The sequence below is a fragment of the Synchiropus splendidus genome, chromosome 14, assembly GCF_027744825.2.
Source record: "Synchiropus splendidus isolate RoL2022-P1 chromosome 14, RoL_Sspl_1.0, whole genome shotgun sequence".
Taxonomy (NCBI): domain Eukaryota; kingdom Metazoa; phylum Chordata; class Actinopteri; order Syngnathiformes; family Callionymidae; genus Synchiropus; species Synchiropus splendidus.
Window position 1 is genome coordinate 8,014,097 of NC_071347.1, and position 18,903 is coordinate 8,032,999.

The 18,903-nt window shown below is 42.5% G+C and overlaps 1 protein-coding gene across 4 annotated transcripts; it reads right to left on the reverse strand.

Annotated features, from left to right (window-relative positions):
- Positions 1–121: 121 nt before the first annotated feature.
- On the reverse strand, positions 122–14,664 carry LOC128770936 (DNA-binding protein RFX7). Of its 4 annotated transcripts, XM_053885954.1 has the most exons (11): positions 14,298–14,664; positions 12,301–12,334; positions 9,503–9,588; positions 9,125–9,211; positions 8,905–9,027; positions 8,720–8,839; positions 7,756–7,837; positions 7,453–7,660; positions 7,196–7,263; positions 6,968–7,084; positions 122–6,273 (listed from the first exon to the last, which is right to left on the reverse strand). In XM_053885954.1, exons 1-11 carry the CDS (start codon positions 14,423–14,425, stop codon positions 2,959–2,961), a joined length of 4,368 nt encoding a protein of 1,455 aa, XP_053741929.1. In that variant the 5' UTR covers positions 14,426–14,664; the 3' UTR covers positions 122–2,958. The 4 variants fall into 4 exon arrangements, with proteins under 4 accessions (XP_053741929.1, XP_053741926.1, XP_053741927.1 ...); XM_053885951.1 differs by having other exon boundaries at positions 6,968–7,263; XM_053885952.1 differs by having other exon boundaries at positions 6,968–7,263; positions 9,125–9,162; positions 9,502–9,588.
- Positions 14,665–18,903: the final 4,239 nt, after the last annotated feature.

Consider the following 18,903-nt stretch of genomic DNA (forward strand, 5'->3'; position numbering starts at 1 on the left):
AATATGACTTGCTGAGGAAACTGCAGATGAAAGACTAAGAAGAAAAGAAAATATTTTGCCACTCTATATCACCTGACACATTTTTGCATCCATAAACGAGGTAAATAAACCAAGAAAGTCATTCTTTAAAAAAAAGTTTATTGGCTTTAAAACCACTTTAAAAATCTCACCAGTGAGTACTTTCCATTGAAAAAAGAAACAACGCATTTAGCATATTAACAAGCTACTGTACATTAAGCAGTACACCAGACAACATCACAGAGGAGGGCTTTGTTTTTCTACTGGTAGAAATGGACAAGATCGTCAAACAGGGGTTGGTTCCGGGTCAGTCAAGGGTCATGAATCAGAGTCACTGCTTGATGGAGCTCCTGTTCAATATGAGGTGCAATTCCTTCATTTTAATTCAAATATCAGTGCTGTATTGTAAGAAAAAAGAAAAAAAAAACACAAGGAGAGAATTCTTCACAAAATCATTTAGCAAAACAATACTTGTGTAAAAAAACAAAAAGAACAGTCATCAAAAGAACATTTAGAACAATATTAACTTAGGAATAAGTTAATATTAACGTCACACAACAAAAGTAACATAAAGTAGCACTGCCAGTCTGGTTAACAGAACCTGCCCAAATCACAGAAGACAGTGGTTACCAAGGATATACAAAGTACAACAGAAGTCATCACACATGCGTGCGTACAATCATTTATCAACATAATGAGCATGTAGGTTTTTAAAAGGTCATTTTAACTTTCCCCCCTCGATGCTTCATATTCTCATGTATGAGAATGAGTAAGAAACGTGTATCTCACTGAGATTAATGCACATTTTGCTACAAGACAAGAAGTCAATTCATTTCAATTTCCTCACCGACGTCACATAAAAACGTTTTTTTTTTTCCTTTTTCCGATTTTCTTCCTTTGCTGTTGTCTCGGGCATACATTTGTCCATAAAGATGTGTCATAAAAATTTAGTGCAAGAATGTGAACCTCTGAAGTTTGTCCAAAAACATGAGCAAATAGATTATTTTCCAGTGTCTGCTGAGAAGCTTCAAAGCACAATGTCTGTCACAGAGATGTTTGCAACCAGCTAACATTATCACAACTTTTTTTTTTCTTTTTTTAAATCTCAATATTCCATGCTATTGATCCTGCTCAAAGCACACATCACTTCTGCAACCGCAGAAAACTATTATCGTTGAATAGAAATAAAGTAAAGGAAAATCAGCAAGCGAGACCAGACGTCATTACTTTTACGACACACTGAGCCAGAAATGTAACACACAACATACAGTATCTTGCCGACTATAAATCTGTTAAGCTTTTTTTTCTTTTAGATGGCACATACTTAGCTAGAATAATGGCCATAATATAGTGTCTTGATACACCAATCTCTATGTAACTATCCTATTTACAGATGGAGCTTAAACATGACTTATACAACATTGACAATAATAGCCAAAAACTGGAGCAAGCATCCTACTGAATCACTGAATCGCCTACCTGTCTGGCCGTGATGGTTTCAACATGCCTTCAGGTCCTACAGGACGGTGGCCATCTGACTAGATTACATACTTACAAAGGATTTATGCAACATAGTTCATTTCCTACAAGTCAAAGGCAGCTTCCCGTTGCTAATGCTTATTTAAGGAGTGACTATAAGTTATAATCTCTTCCGTCGTTCTATCAGAAAACCTCTGGTGTTAAAGTAAGGCTGGGTCAGAAACAATAACCTGGTTCATCTCATTTCCAACTGAGCCGTTTCTTGGACCGATCCAAACTGGGACAATAGCATGCCAACAAATATTATAAGTGGAAGTGTGCCTGTCAATCATCAAAATCCATCGCAGATAACACACGCACACACACACACAGTGTATTTGATCGACTGTTCATAATGTACTGGAACACAGCAGAACACAAACGGAATAAGAAATACAGAACGAATCAGCTGCCTTGATATGACGATGAAGTTCAGGATGATATCTTGTATATCAAAGAGATGCTATGCTATTTACAGTCTCTCTAAAGATGGCGTAAGGCCTTGGACTTGAGGAATAAGGCAGCCTGTTGTTGATTCCATTTAACGGGAAAGTCCAGCGTGTGGCCTCTAGCGCCATCTCCTCCTGACCCCCACCATCCGCTCCCTTTAGAAGATATTAAAACAGTACAGCAAGTGCAGGCCTGAAGAACACATTGTTTTCACGAACAATGCGCCGACGTGAATCAGTCCAGCACTGATTTCCTCTGATAAAGAATACGCGATAAAATTCAGCACCTGGTAGCGAAAAAAGACGGCACCATTTTGATATTCTGAAGTGGCAGGCGAATGTGTGCGCGGCCAAAAAGCTCCGACAGATTACGCCAAAAATATTGGTTGACAAAACATCCAAGACTACGTTGGTAACTCCACTCAGTTTTAAGGATTTCAGTGCGTGAATATTCCCTAGTGTTAGTCTGTCAATTTGATTATCAACACAAAACAGGTGAAATGTTTTGTTCACAAGTATATTTTTGGCATGAAACGTCTTCCTCTTAAATATATCTTTGTTTAATTGAGGGACATCAGCGGTGCTCTGCCACCTTTCTCTCCTTTACAAGTGCATATAGTAAATTCCATATACCTTCTTATCGTCATCTGCACTGTTATAAACGGTATAGTACATAAATATGTTTTAATTAATTTGTGCTAAGCTATACACAACCAACACTATCGTTCAAAGCCAATGTTGCATTTCCTGTTGTAACATCAATGTCTAAGTCAATATTCCTCTCTGAAATGCCGACCTCGGCGATTGAAGGTGATATCAACTCGTGAAAATAGGAACAACAAATGAATAACAGAGGATATTGTGGTCGGCCTGAATGGAAAAAATGGCGAGGTGGTGACAGATCCCGACAGGACATGAAGTGTGCACCAAACCAATGACGTGGAATAGAAATGAAAGGGAGAGGAAGAAGGGGTCAGCCGAGCATCTCCACCGTGGTCGGCTGGTCTTTGCTCTCTAACCAGTCAAAACCAGAGTTCACAGTATCACTGCATATCTGCTGAAAAAGTGGGTCATTGTTCAGTTCTTCCAGTGTTGAGGCCTCGTATTGTTCCTGCTGCTGATTGGGGTCGAACAACAGATTGGTGTCCAATGTGTTAAGGTCAGTGATGCTACTGGACAGATCGGAGGTCAGTCTCATGTCGTTGGAGAAGTCAGATGCCACAGCATTGAGTTCTGAAGCTACCTGACCGACCAACTGGGAGCTGGGGTTCAGGGCGTCTTCTCCCAGCAGGTCCTTGACAGTGTTGTTGAAGTCCAGCTGTTGCTGCTCGTCCTCGGCTGCTGCTTGCTGCTGCTGCTGCTGTGTGCTCTGGAGAAGCAGCGGAGGCTGACTTTGCACAGGGGTCTCCTGCAGCTGCGGCGGATCCAGATCGGCAGCGCCTGTTTGTGCTTGACCGTCTCCCGTAGGGAAACTAACTTGGTCCCCACCGGGGTTCGCGAGGAAACCCTGTGGCTGGATCTCGAAGGCAGCAGGACTGGAGCTGACAGGCAGCTGAGTCTGGTGGGTAGTCCCTCCGGTGAAACCTGGAGTGGTCTCCAGGATCTGCGTCAGGTTCATGCGGGCAGTGTAGTTGGACGGGAGGTTGTTGATCCCCAGGCCGCGGACGGACTCGTCCCCGTCCGCTTCCAGCTTGCTGAGGAGAACGTTGGTGATTTTGGTGGTGTTATTCTGGCCCTGCACAGGCAACATCTCGCTCTGCATCATGATGTTCAGGGGCACAGACTGGCTGCGTTGGACCATACTATGGACGGAGCTCACAGTTTGAGTGTTGGACAGAATGCTGAGCACCTCGGAGGTGATGGGGGAGTTGAATGCCGTGACTACAGCCTGGCTCGTGGTGGAGATACTGGTGGTGGTGGTGGTCTGAGGGCCAGTGTTGCCACTGAAGTTCCTCTGACGCACCGCAGGACTGACACTGCGGCATCGGAACGTACTGGATGCAGACGAAGTGGAGGCCTTGTTATCCAGCGGTGCAGGAACTGCAAAGCTCTCTTGTTTCGTGGGGGTCGACACGCCAGTTTGTTGCGGTGGCTGCTGCACCGGGGAAATGGGGGTCAGACGACCAAAATGAGCTGAATCTTGTCGAGGCTGGGCCTGAAACGACTGCCCTGGAATCGCGAACGCGTGTGGCTTCCGAAACTGATCGTCGACAAGGTCCTGGTAGCTGGGCAAAATGCCAATACTGTGGTTGGATAACGGCCCTCCTGAGGTGCTGTTGTAACGGTTGTTGATCCACTCCAGCTTGGCCTTGTCGGGGTGAGTAGCCATTGGCCGCTGCATAGGCTTGACCGGACTGCTGGAGACAATACTGGCGTCATGGTAACCTGTGATGCTGGCGTTGATGGGAGTGAAGGCAAACGGGTTTCTGCACTCCACCGGGCTGGGAGGGACACTGCTGCTGCAGTTGGACAGCGGCGTGCTGATGGGTGTGTGGCGACCCATGGCGCTATCCACCGGGGTGATGGGAGCCATGCGAGAACACGGGCTTTCTCTGGTCAGGGTGTGCCCAAGGGTCATCTCAGAGGTGGGAGTGGGCGTCGGGGTGGGCGTCGGGGTGGGCGTGGGAGTCTGCACTGGAGTGGTACTGCTGTGCGCAGAATGGTAGAAGGTGCCGCTGGGCTGGTGGGCAGAGACCGCCGAGCCTTGGTTGTTGGCCGACTGGTTTTGAAGAGACACGTCCACACAAGTGGTGAACAGACCCTTCAACTTCATCTGCTCCTCCATCTGGACCAACTCCTCCACGATGCTGTCCTGGGTCATGTCGTCGTCATTGAAGTCGGGGAAGTAGTCCATGCTGGCCTGCGAGCTGGCAAAATCTTCCATGTCCTGGGTCAGGATGAGCTGAGTGGAGGGTTCACTGGGCTGACTGATCGTTGAGAGTTGGTCCGACGGGGCTTGTTTATGTTCTGCTGGTAGCTGCTGGACAAACGCCTGCTTGCGTAGCTCATTGAGTTGCCCCTCCTCCCATATTGTGCTCTTTATTTCACTCATGACAGAGACGTCGTGTGCTCCTGGCGTGACGGGTATGGCGCGCGTGTCCCCAGAGATCTGCTGCAGCAATGCCTGATCACTCGGGTGGTTTCCTCCTGTGCTGGTGTCGATGGTGAGCGAGCGGTCGTCACGTTTGGCCACCAGAGCCTGGGGTTTGACAACAGTCTGTGAGCCCTCCGTCTGAGTAATGGGCAAGTCTGAGAGTGCAAGGATCTGTGTGGGCCCGAGGGAGGAGTGTTTCATGGTCACTTTGCACGGTGCACTGTCTGGCCTGGCTGGGGTTCCTGGGCGTGGGATTCTTTTCACCGCAGCACTGATTCCAGGTTTGGGATTGTCTATGACAGCCAGTGGCTGCTGGGAGATAAACACCCTCTTCACAGGGATCACGTGGGACTCCCCGCCTGGACCGTTACGCTTCCTTGGGCTCTTTGCATCAGGTGTTGTGATCGCAGATGAGATGCTGGACGACGTGTTGGTGGTGTGATTATCAACAGTCAAGTACAAGGTACTGTCATGGCAGTTGGTGATATTGCTGTCCTGAGTCCCAGTCAGAGCTGCTGAAGTGGTGGTGGATGGCAAGGGGTCGATCTTGATCCTGGCACCCTTGTCAGCTCCGGGAGAACACTTTACCAGGAAGCTCGGTTCACTGGCAGCCCTGAACTTCGCTACCCTCTCGTCTTTGACGCCAGCAGCTCCTTTCTCGCCCCCAGCACTCGTAATGTTGTCACTTTCGGATGTCATTTTAACATCGCTGGACACGGCCACAGTGGAAGCCGGCGCACTTGGTCGGGCTGCAGGGGACTGAAGGGCTGAGCTTCCACTCTGGGACTGCTGGGAGTCATCGGAGGGCGCAATGGTGTTGACCCCGGCAGAGGCAGGTCGCACTGTGGTGCTACTGGTGCCGGGCGCCAGCGCGATCGCCGTCATTTTCACCACGTTGAGCGAGCTGACGTGCGACGTGGGCATCACAGTTTTGATAGGGCTGTTGGTGATGAGCAAGGCCGGGGGCGAGCGCAGGGTGATGGTACTGGTGGCGGAGGGCTTGGGCAGGATTTGAGCGTACCTGGTACTGTGCCGTGTCAGTCGGTCACCCACAGGACTGGCTGAGATGTTCTGTGGGGTTTTGGGGGACTGTTTCAGGGACTGAGTGACCACTTGGAAGTTCACAGGAAGCACCTTCCCCTCTGCTGTGCCCACAGGGCTGGGTGATGTCATCAACTGTCTGCTTCTTTGGACCTGGCCACACACAAATCATAAGATGTAAATAAAGTCAATAAACAGTACAACTGTTAAAATATGCATTTAACAGTTAGAAAACTATAATGTAGTCTGCTTATAGCACCAGTCACCAAGCTAACAGGTTCCTACACTGCGTGATGTCAGTTAATGCAGTTCGATCTCAGTAAACTGAATGGCCAATGGTTTTGCTTTGTAGCTCACAGGTGCACTTATATTTTTCTATATTTGTTGAGTGGAGATTGTTCTTTAGTTGTTTCTTAAGAATTGTTACTACATTTTTTTTAATTGGGCAGGATTTGAGCGTAATTTGTATTATAATACATGTAATAATATATATATATATAATAGAATATATATAACACAACAAAACTAGCCATCTAACTGAAATAAAATCATTTTCAAACTTTAAAACAAACTGCTCCAACAATTTGTTTTTCTCTGTCAGTGAATGCATTGCGAAGTGTTTGTTTTTTTGTTTGTTACTGTCAATACACAAATCTCATACTTAATGTTTTGACTTTAGACACAGATGTTCTAGTTGCACCAACCATTCAGGAGTTTTATTGTACTGAGAAGCCTGGATTACTCCTGAGATATGAGGCAGGGCCACACCAGTAAATTCAAAGTAAGTTCAAAATAGAGGGAAATAACTAAGTGGAATCTTATTTAAACCATTTAAAAAGCCACTTACAGTAACGGGGCTGGGGACAGCTGCTACTACGATGCCGATGGTGGGCTGAGGGGACAACAAAGCTGGGCTCCCGCAAGGGATTGTGGGACCAGGGGTGCTGGCCTCCGTCCGTTTGACCTGGTTCTCACAGGGTAAAGGCGAGTTTAGCTTCAGCTCTTGCTGCTTCTTCTGGATCTTGCGCTGCAGTTGTTGCTTTGCATCAACAGAGGGCGATGGCAAGGTCTTCACCTGGGGCTGGAATGAGTTAGCCTCAGCTGTGGGGACGAAAGCTGAGGATGGAGTAGGTGTCTTCATGCCTGGATCAGGATGAAAGAAAACTAGCTTTTTATAGACATAAGATGTGTTTTCTCCCTTTGCAAGTTTATAAAGTCTAAAGGTTTTATGTTTTCCACTTTGTTTACAAAAGGCATACTACCTCAAAGTATCCATTTTACTTTACAATAGCACTGACAATTCTCTCAAAGTTCTACGGAAGGAGTCGTCACCTGTTGGTGTGCCAGTCATGACGGTGAGCGCTGCTATGGACTTGGTGCCAATGTAATGGCTGTTAAGTAGAAACCGAGCCAGATCCTCCACATTGTCAAACTGACGACTGAGCACCTTCTGCGCCCACTCGCACACCAACCCACAAGCGGCGGATCGCATTTCATCCTCAGCGTTGGGAGAGTGTCCCGATGGCTCCATCAGCTCACACTGAAAGATTCATCACAGCACCAGGGTGGATGGGTATTTCACAGCCATAAATATATAAACGCAGACGTCACTTGAAGCTGAAAGTTTCGTCTCACCCCGTCTCCAGATTTTTGCAGATCCAGGTTTGGTAGGGATGGCATGTGAACAAAAGCTTTCTTCCTCAACCCGCTATAACAGTATGTAAGAAGGGGTTAAGGCAGTTTGCTGTTCAATTGTTGTAACGCCACATACTGAAACTTTTGTCGTGTATATGCCTTTATTTTCCAGTGCAACTGTTATATATATATACACACATATATATATATACTTACATATATGTGTGTGTGTGTGTGTGCTCTGCAGCACTTATGTCAAGAGCAACGGAAAAAATAAGTATTGAAGTAATGTTCGTTTACACAATTAAATAACTGAAGTGCAGCGGAACAGAAACTACCTTAACAGTCGTCAGGCGCCATCTAGTGAACAAGGCAGGTAATACATTTTGAACGACATACGAGGGCAGCTTTGGAATGGTAGCTGGTAACATTCATACTCAGGTTTAGAATATTATCAAACACGATTCAAAAAAAGGACAAAAATAGAATTAGGGCTGTGACAGTAAACTTTGTCCTGATGTTTCTTTATCCCCATACATGGCTGCTGAGAGTTAGATTTATATTGTGATTCTCATTTATTGGGAATAGACCACAGGTACAACTTGATAATGTTGATCATTGCATTTTCAATTTTCTGATTCAAGTTGAATCATACATTTCAAGAAAGAGTAGTATTAGAGTGATGATGGCATTGATGACTGATTGATTTGTGTGTTTTTTAGAAGTAAAAAGTTATTAATAGACAAAAAACTTGTTCAGGAGCAAGAGCACCTTCTTTCATTCAAATTTGGGGACTAAACAGTTTCAGTGACTGAGACCTTGCGGCGTCAAAGACCAAGGTCTCAGCCTCTGACTTGTACTCAAATTCACACAAAGCGCCACTAAATATTCAGACAAAAATGATCCCCTAAAACCATACTTTTCAAATGGAAGAAAGTAAATCCGGTCCATCACGGTGAAAGGATATTTGGATTTGCCTCTCATGCCCAGTCGACGTGCCTTCATGTTGGGAAAGACATTCTTCATGATCTTCCCAAAGTCTGCCGCACTCAGTGGATTGTAGCCGAGATTGTCACAGTAGCTCCTGCAACACAACATCACTCAGTGAACGAGTGACGACCCGAGCCGTGTCACCTGACCGACACTCACTTGTATTCATCGTACACCTCTTGTTTGGGGAGAGAAGTCTCGGGGTGCTCTTCCAGGTGGTTCCGTATCCAGTTGAACGCGTACATCTGTTGAGTTCGGCTCGACGACATGGAACTCTGATCGCTGCGATCGTGCGCAGAGGGGGCAGAAGACCAGAGCGGGTCAAGCAACGCTCTCCACAGAGACGCACCATGTCTTGCTAGTACAGAAACTTTAATACCATAATCCCGGAGTGGAGGCCCCCCTCTCATTCTCAGTCCAATTGGGCAGAATTGGGGGGTTGGGGTGATGAATAGATATGGGGAAACAAATGACACACAGACAGCTAGGTATAGCAAAAATCTACATATAATTTGAGCTTCAATCAAACAGATGAACTGAATGTGATCATTTCACACCAACAAACCCCCCAAATACCAGAGAGCAATTCAATTTCGATTCAATTTATTTTGTTCGTCTCCATTGTGCCACAGAAGATCTTGACAAGCGACACAGATGCAATGAGAGTTGAAATTAAGCAGTCAAGTGTGCGTGCAGGACAAGAATACACAGGTGGGAAACATGTGTGTGTGTGTGTGTGTGTGACTGTGGCGAGTACCTTTTATCATTGCCACTGCTGGGACCAGAAGGCAACTTAAGGTAGAGGTAGAGTTTTTCGATGTCTGTAAACTTCTCAACATCTTGCTGTGAAAGTGAAAAAGGAGTTAATGAGCTCATGTAACTGGAACAGGAAGTGACACTGGAAACACACAACCTTTTACTTTAACACAGAACACATTACCAAACTGAGTATGAGTACTTGAGCAGACCATGACTCTGACAGAAGCTATCAACAGAAGATACTTCCACAGTACCGAATGAGGGATGAATAAAGGCAATGCAAATCTGATGATTTGATTTACTCAAAATTCTCTCTATATATCAGGTGGTTTGGACACGTGAAAACGAAGATGTCATGTTGGCTCCAGGCAAAAGGAGTTGAAGACACAGTGACTTGAACAGGATATGTGCGACAAGCGAGGATGATCATGATAGGCCGAAGAGACAGACTCACTGAAGAAAAGAAGTAATGCAGAAAGAAGGTGAAATGAGGGAGCAATTTCTCTAACAAAGAAAAAGAGATCTCATCCCACAAATTGTATTTACTGAAATAAAATAAAGCTGCAACTGAAAATTTGATATTGATACTTTGGCTAAAGATAACAATCTGTGCAGTGACACCAGTAATGTGTATTTTGTGGTTAAAAAAATCTAAAGAATTAAACAATAGGCAGCCCTACAACAATAGAACCCTTTGGGATTTAACGTACTGTTAAAATAAACTTAAATACTCTCAGATCAGACTGGGTATTCCATTTACTTTATGTATAAAGTGCATCTTGAAAAACGTTTTGAAAAACGGAATTAAATCAAAATCAAGATAAAGCATTATTATTATGTTTTCCATCAGCAGTGACTTCATGTTTTCACAATCGCTGACAGGTCAGAGTGTTGAAGGTGCACAGTAAAGAATGAGAAAGGAAGAAGAAAAAAAAAAAGACGCTCTGACACACATCTGCATTTGCATTAGTTCCAACACTTGAAACACCTCCTGTCAACACACCTGCAACATGTGTGTGACGTAAAAGTGTTTTCATACTCACAAGAGGCTAAGGATTGGATGGACCACTGACAATTGATTGGATTTTTTACATCCATAATGGTGATGATAATTATTTTCATATTCCTCATTGAAACAAATTCACTTGTATGCAGCAGTTCCTGTTTTGGTATCACAGTTCAAGTACTCTTTCAGTGTTGTATCAATATGGAAACATTACTCATGGGCCACAATGGTGGTAGTAATAAAAATAACAACAACAATTATTATCATTATTATTATTATTATTATAGCATTTAAACACCTTGTTTCACCTTTAGGTTCACATAAATACGAGGATCATACATCAAGATGTACTTATATGTGGCCAGCAAGAAAATATGTAAAAATATGTACAAGAGCCAAGAATCTCTTTCAAGACTAATTTAAAGAGCAGCAGATACAATACCAAGGCTCCTGAAGACTACAGGCTTCCAAATATTACCATTCAACAGGCTGACCTAATAAATGTCACAGGTAAAAGAGCACAGTTTATGTATTTTGCACTTTCATCAGTGCTTTCTCACGCTATTCCAGACCATTAGTCCCAGATGAAGGTGGCCAGTTAGACTGTACAACATACTGAAATTATGTGCGACTTGAGCAGATCTTACTTTTCGGCCCCTTGCATGACTGAGTGTGACGCCCCTGCTCTCAGGTTTGGCTACTTATTGGTAGTGATGAAAACAACTCACACTTATGTCACGGATGTTTATCAGATTCTGAGCTGGGAGGGGGGTCATTATTAATCCGATCTCTAGCTGACTAAGGCAAAAACTGTCACGACTCTGAGTAGCAAACAGCACCTTGTCTTGACTAAGCTCTTAATGCGGGTCTTTAATATTCAGACTGATGAAGCATGTCAATCTTAATCACATAGTGCAACATGAGATTGCTATGACAGCAAATATGAGTTAGCATTGCACGAACAATACACCATTAAATTTGAATAAAACTAAGACTCTACTTCCCACAGTATTCAAACACAGGGCTCTCTAATTTGTAAAGGAAATACACAAAGACCAGGGGATGTTCAGTGTGGTAAATTTGAATTTACAAAATTTGCTGATGTCATCAAATAAACCCATCATTACCTTTCACTTTAAAACAATGTGAGGGATGGGAGCCAGTAAAATCATTCACATCAACTGAATGTGCGACGTGCGTTTGAGACAATGGTGAGTGCTGGCTCAAAACAGGGATTATCATAACTGATGCATTGTCTTCCATGTAAACAGGGATTATCATCACAGTAGGCATGGACATTTCTGGTGATTTAACTACACAAAATTTCGTTTATCATCGTCCCAACCAAGGAATAAAGTATCAGATTTTTTTAAAGAAAAATAAAGGAGAAGAAAAACTTAACATAATAATGTTACAATAAAAATGGGATTATTGATGTACAGTATTTATAAGCAAGCCTGAATACATTAGGGGTTTTAATATAGCAGTACATAGTAAATAACATCTCTACAACAGACGAACCAAAGCCCATGATGAATTCCTAACTTCCCTTACTGTAAATTCTCTTATTCTGTTATTTAGCCACAGAGGTGCTATTATTAGGAGGTAACTATAACTGGATTTATCCTGACATTAAATGTCAAAATGCAAAGTACACAAACATTCAAGTAGAGTGTAATTATGTCATTTGGGTTTGCTAGTTACAGATCAATCGATGGCTGAACTACAATAATAATAAAACTAACAGTCAAAAAAAAGAATGGGAGATGACACAGGACTTTGATACTCACCAATATGCTGTCCACTTTTGATTGTACAGATTTGCTGAAAAAACAAGAATAGGAATGTAAATCACAAATATTGAGCGATAAAAAGTCTTATTTTTCTATGCGTAAATTACTCCATAATAGTCATGCCTTGTGAACATGGAAAATAAAAGGAGATAAAAGCAGTCTCTAAAAGGTACCGTGCAGTTTTGATCATGCGTTTAATCGATCACATATAACAACCACAATATAATCATAATAACCACATATACTGCTAGTTTGCTAAGACATACATCGAAGGATTATCCCAAAACATTACGACGATTTCTTTAATCTCAACATTAAATACAGGAAAATATGTTTGCTTCAGCCAAAGTAATGATCATTCCATCATGTTTTCAGTTTCAGTCCAGATGAGAGCACTTGATGTTTGCTGTTCATCAAAATATACCTTTTAATTGTGTGTACAGTGCATCATAACACTGAGTGTAATGTTCGAAACCATACTGAGGAGAAACTAATCTACCACTAAGTTGAGAGGCCTTGGCTAAATTAAATAGTTGGCGAAATTAAGACAGATTTTCAACACTATTATTATTATTATTATTATTATTGTCTTCATTTGTCTGGTTCTCAAGTTGTGTCTGTCTATCAGAAAATCAGCAGGGGGCTTCTTTTTTAAGCATCAAACACATCTTTAAAGGTAACATGGAACTATATTTACTTCGGCAAAGATAAATTTGGAGGCTTTCAGACATCACACTATGAGACTCAAGTCACTACGGAATGCAAGTCAGACAGAAAAACAACCACAAATACACCTGAATAGTGTACTTAAGCTCCAGCTTTAAATGAGAAACCAAATCAACTACATCAGCAAACACTTTCAGGTTTAACTTCAAACATAGTAAACACTATGGACACACGCATTTGCTGGCTAGAAAGTGACAACAGTTCTGCCTTAGAACTGTCGACACACAGTACACTATAATCAAGGTCAAGTTATTGATCGTTTTCACAAAAATGATGAAAACAAATAATCATCTACAAAAAAGAACAACATTCCCCAACATTCTACACAAAAGACAATTTAAAAACATGCAAGCACTTAAAGAAGACAATTACAAGACCAAACGATTTACGTTTGTTTTTTACTGTTTTTGCTTTTTATTTTACTTTAATTCTGTATTTTTTTTAATTTTACTTTGAAATGTTATCCACTCTGGGTTTTTTGTAAATAGATTATATAAATAATAGTTGGGTTTTTTGTCACACAGCCGAGATCTTGATTGTGTATGTGCATTTATATGATTATTATTGTGGCTGATATAAATGAATAAAAATATAGGGGGGGGAAGAAGACAATAACAAAAATGCATATTTTACTTCATTTGATACGTTGTGGTGCAGATAATAAGAAATCTGAGTTCATCTGCATTCGATGGCGTTTACATGAACTAATGCACTGATCTGGACAATGCACAAAAATAAAAAAATAGGGGGAGTGAACCAAATGTAAATGACCAGTACATTTTGGAGACATTTAAATCAAACATTACTCGTGTACAATTCAATACACGCAGCTACAGCACCGTCCAGTACGGGTGGATGTATATGTCATGTGAGCACCACAGTCACACCAGGGAAATAAAAACGAATTCAATTCTAAGATGTATTTTAAAGCGGGTGTCTGTCCTCGGGGCAAGAGCAGGGGAGCGCCGGAGTGTCTCCAGGGTTTGACACCTGTCATCGCGAGCATCAGCTCCTCACCGGACTGTCATCTTTAACATGGCCTCCTGTGGCTCCATGCTAATGATCGCGGCTACTATCAATAACCCGACTCTGACGTCTGTTTCCCGCATAAACAGAACCGGGTGTGAAACTGTCGTCGGGTTCAGTGTTTGTAATTCGCCAGTCGGACTCGCTCCGGCGACAATTCCGCCGCTTTGTGCAGCCTCCTGCTGGATACGCTAATTACGATGCTACCGCTAACACCTCCAGCGGGATCTTCTCGTTCTTACCAAATAGAATTCTTGATTTTGAACTGAAGCGCGTTGGCCTCCGGCCCCTGGAGTCCCGGCACCATGGCTGGAAGAGAGCCTAGTCCGGAGGCAGGCTTCTGACCAGGTTGTTGTTGATCATCAGCCATGGCGATGGAGGGGTGGTGGGGGAGCTTTAACAAGTAGTAGGCCTCATCCCCGGCGGTGCTGCACCGACCCTCCGCTGCTGAAGCGGCTCCGTCAGCTAGGACAAGCCGCTCAAGTCGCCTCGGATCATGGCTACACACGCAGCGGCTGGTCCCTCGGCACACACGGAACACACGCAGAAAGAGTACAAAAAACAGCGGGCATGCAAAAAGGCATTTCGCAGAGCTCCTCCGCCACCTCAACCAGCACGCCTGCAGCAGCAGCAGCCCAGCAGCAGCTACAGACCCGCTGCTGCGTCAAGACACGCGACCGCAGCACGAACCACGCCGGCACACAGCGCGTTTTCTTACAAAATAAAGGCACGCCACACAGAAGAAAGGTGTTTCTAGTTTCATTTGGCTTTTATTTCTTCGCAGCATATGAAGAAATCATTTCTTCATTATTTTGTTTTCGCTTATAATTTTCCTATGGGACATGAAATATTTCCCAGATAGCATCAAGAAACTATTACGAATTCTACATATAATATTACTGTATTTTGTGTTCATGGGGAAACGCCAGGAAACGCCACACAAAAACTATTGTTTGTTTATAGTTTTAGGCCATAAACAAACAAATTGTATTAATTGACACAGATGTCACAATATAAACAATAACATGTGTTTCATATCTCAACTAATTTGAGTATTACATACATTATTGGTACCACTTAATCTACAAAATAGTTCTTTCATTAAAACTCAACATTTATGACTATTTCTATTGTGGTTCAATTAAAAATAATAACCGGATGTGAGAGCTTGTCGTTGCCTCGCTTGACGTTTTTGTTTCACCTGTATTTCCTCAGTCAACTGTTGGTGGCGCTGCTGTGCAGATGGGTTTCTGACGGGTAAACAGGATGATATCACCTCAACTGATACCATCAGTCATATTTTTTTCCCCCTTATAACTAGTTTAAAGCTCGTTTTTTACCTGTAGGTTCTCTGACTTCTCCAACGACAGTGTGATAAACAACATCACATTTCAACACATCCATTCTTCCAACGGACTGTTTTTCCTCCATGTATATTGTGTCGAGGATTTAGCGGAGAATGCAACTGGAATTTAAATGTATTACGCTGTCAACAACGTGAATATGAGGCCTCGTGTCACCCCAACAATCCCGTAGAAACCACGTCAAGCTACAAGATATTTTCTATCACAGTTTGGGCACACTTTTCCTCACTGGCATTGAATAGACATCCAAAGGAGCAAACTGATGTCTCTATTTGTGCGCGCACTGGCAGGATGAAGTGACCAGGTGAAGAAAAACAAGACCCAGATTCTGTTGCTTCCTTATAGCGAACCACGCCATCTGGTGGTGGAAAAAGACCACCACACGTTGCTGCTCATTGGGCTGCGGGAGACTTATTCACATCCGGTGGATGGTTTAAATAAGACAGTTTACCGTGACAAATCGTCTCCTAGTCGTACCTTTCATGTTTTATCGTTTAAATTCCAATGCGCACGTAAATGGGCGCTCATTAAATCACTGTTGTTCATTCACTTTCAACATGATTTGTGCTCTCATACTTGCTCTTAAGAAAGATTATGGAGATGTTCTCTGATGAAACCTTCCCACTTTGTTTTGAGTCGCGCCTAACTCTTAATTTCAAATAAGGTGAAACCCGACCAGAATGATAAGCTTTTGAATATCAGAATCCATCAGAATGGCAGACGTTGGCGCAAAGTGTTGCAAGGTTAGAGCCATTGTTCTCGCTGATCTCCATCATCTATCAAACACGCTCCTGTCACTCTTTGACTTGTTAACAAGACCGGAGGTGAGGAACAGTGACACTTTCTCTAAATCCGCAGAAAAAAACACGTTTCCACGTTGGTCAATGTTTTCTCACTCCATCTCTGACCTTGGGTTGCTGGCTATTCCGGACTGATTTATTACACTGTCAATCTTCTGTCACTTCTGATTTGGATGGGAAGGTCTCATCTCCTTGCCCTTGCTCTTTGACTCCAAGAGTCAAGATACTTTATGTTCTTAAGCACTTTGTTGCCATTTGTCTGATTGAATAATGGGGACATCAAACATGTCCTCAGAGTGTTCTGCAGTGAGCTTCATGTTTTCATGATGGGCTGCTTGACCCTTCATTCCCCTGGTCATTATTTACATCGATAAAACTCTCCAGACAAATAATGTCGATGGTGCAACAAGTCTTCTGCGAGAGCCAATAAAAATAAACATTGTATTGTTCCATTATCTGAAGATTATATGATACCAGTCAAACCCAAGGCCTGCGGGCCAAATATGGCCCTATGATTCATATAATGTGGCCTGCATGAGTTAGTTGACTTCGCCTTCAGTGCATGTCAACACAGGGATCATACTTTAAAGGTTGCTGCAGATCTGAATGCCCACTATTCATGGGAAACTTCCAAAAAAAGATAACTTGACAACAGTAAATGGAAAGGCAGTGTATCTCTTGTTTTAAGGAGCATAATATGGGCATTTTTTGTAACAGACCACAGACCATAGAGATGCTTTTGAAATGTAATTTTTTTATCATTTATTGGTGACATGTTGTTGTGCACTCTGAGCACTCTTATTCAAAACAGAGATGATTAATCAACAGATACAAAATATAAAGGACGGCTTCACACTAGGCTCAGTACAACCTAGTCCACTCCCCACAGCCTGCATTCACAATATCTTAAACCAAGTGTACCACAGTTGTGGTTCAATGTTCCAAATGTTTTTAAAGCAATGGAGCATGAGATCAAAGGACTATGAAAGGAAACAATTGTTCAAAACATCCTGATGGGAATAAGAAACTATTTATGAAAAAATATATATATATTAAACAAAAACCTTTGAAATAGGTCAAAGCAAATACCTATAATGGTCCCTATGCTCTTCCACTGTGCTTTGTGTATTATTTATTTCCAAGTTATTGTTGTTATTTGGTTTCCTACATAAGCATGTTGACCTCCTGGTGTTTTCATAAGAGGTCAGCGTCATGAATGTGGGTCAGCCAGGTCACTGAGGCACAGAGGTTCCTGAGTCTGGCTCTCACGTGCCCTTCATGGCAGCACCAATCCTCTTACAACCCCCACTTCTTAAAGCACTCAGGCCAGACTATAAGATCAGCCGCCAGGTCTTATCCGACAGTGACTGAACATCTTCGGGACAGAGTCACGCCAGCAGGTACAGAGCAACACATCCAGTGTTTCTACCTCTGCAGTTGTTCGCCTCCCACTTGTTTGCAGAGGAACCTTCACCTCTTTCACTGGAGCTGCATCTATGTATTTGCCTCTGAAGGAGTGAGATAAAACAATATCAATGCAGAAAATCAAACAATCAAATCACCATCTTTACGTCATCTGTTTTAAGTCTATTCATAATCCCATTACTTCCTCAAACTGATTTGTTTTGACACCATGATACCACGGTTAATAGGCTGGTGTCCTATATCGGTTGACTGTGGCTATTTTCTGTTCATTTAGCTATGATGCGGGTACAAAACACACATGACTCAGCCATCGAAAGAAACTGAAATCTTTGTCATATCATTTCACCTGACCATGAGTAGTTCATACTTCTGGCCACAAGTGCCATTGAAACAATGTTTAAATAAAAGCAAAAGGATTTTAGAGTCAGAAACCTGAAGAGAGGCAAACTTGCACCAGCAATATTGGCAGGAATGGAGCCAATAGTAGAATACAGCAGGTTTCTTTACTTTATATTCATGAGAAATGTAAGTACAGTCCTTCAAACAGTGAATATGGGGGCCATGTTTGTATCATTTGTAGGACAGCCTGGCATGTGAACAGATATTTTTCAGTGAATTAATAATAGAGAAAAACAATTTTATATATAACACACTGTCATGACATAACCACAACATTAATGATGAAGGAGATGAAATGAGATTTTGCTGATGGATGTTAGACTGAAGTTTGAAAAACATTATAGAAGCACAATGAAAGTTCTGCACTTCATGCAGCCAAGAGTTTGGTCATCCCACGAGCACTTCCCCATGATAGCCAGCGCACATCTTTATTTTATATTGGAGCATTCTGGAGTCAAATACTAAACTCTGAGTAATCGCGATTAATTCATTATAAAAACCACCTGAGCCCCATGACCACTACATGTACCAAAATGACTGCAACAGTTATCATATATGTTTCAGAAAATTCAATAAAGATTCATTCTGTCTCCTATTTGTCTTGCATTTCCCCTTCCCCAGTGTTTCTCTGCAAGCGATATTTTAAGATTTCCAAGTACAGTTTTAGGAGTTTTTTTGCCTTTTGAAAAACCCTCCCTACAGTATTGTGTTGACTTAATACATTTCCAAAAACCAATGGAGGAGAGATAATTCGTAATGTGGCAAAATCTCAATTTATTCAATGGATTTTCAGGATTCACAATCCTCACTAAAGTAATAAACTAAATACTGTGCATTTTCACAGAATTAATTATATTAAT

Bases quoted from the DNA above. Each gene is read 5' to 3' on its own strand.
- LOC128770936 (XM_053885951.1), bottom strand. From the start codon at position 14,425: ATGGCTGATGATCAACAACAACCTGGTCAGAAGCCTGCCTCCGGACTA. The intron at 12,335-14,297 runs GTAAGAACGAGA...TTGTTTTTTCAG, and splicing joins AAAATCAAGAATTCTATTTG to CAAATCTGTACAATCAAAAG. The intron at 9,212-9,502 runs GTACTCGCCACA...GTGTGTCATTTG, and splicing joins AGCAGTGGCAATGATAAAAG to TTTCCCCATATCTATTCATC.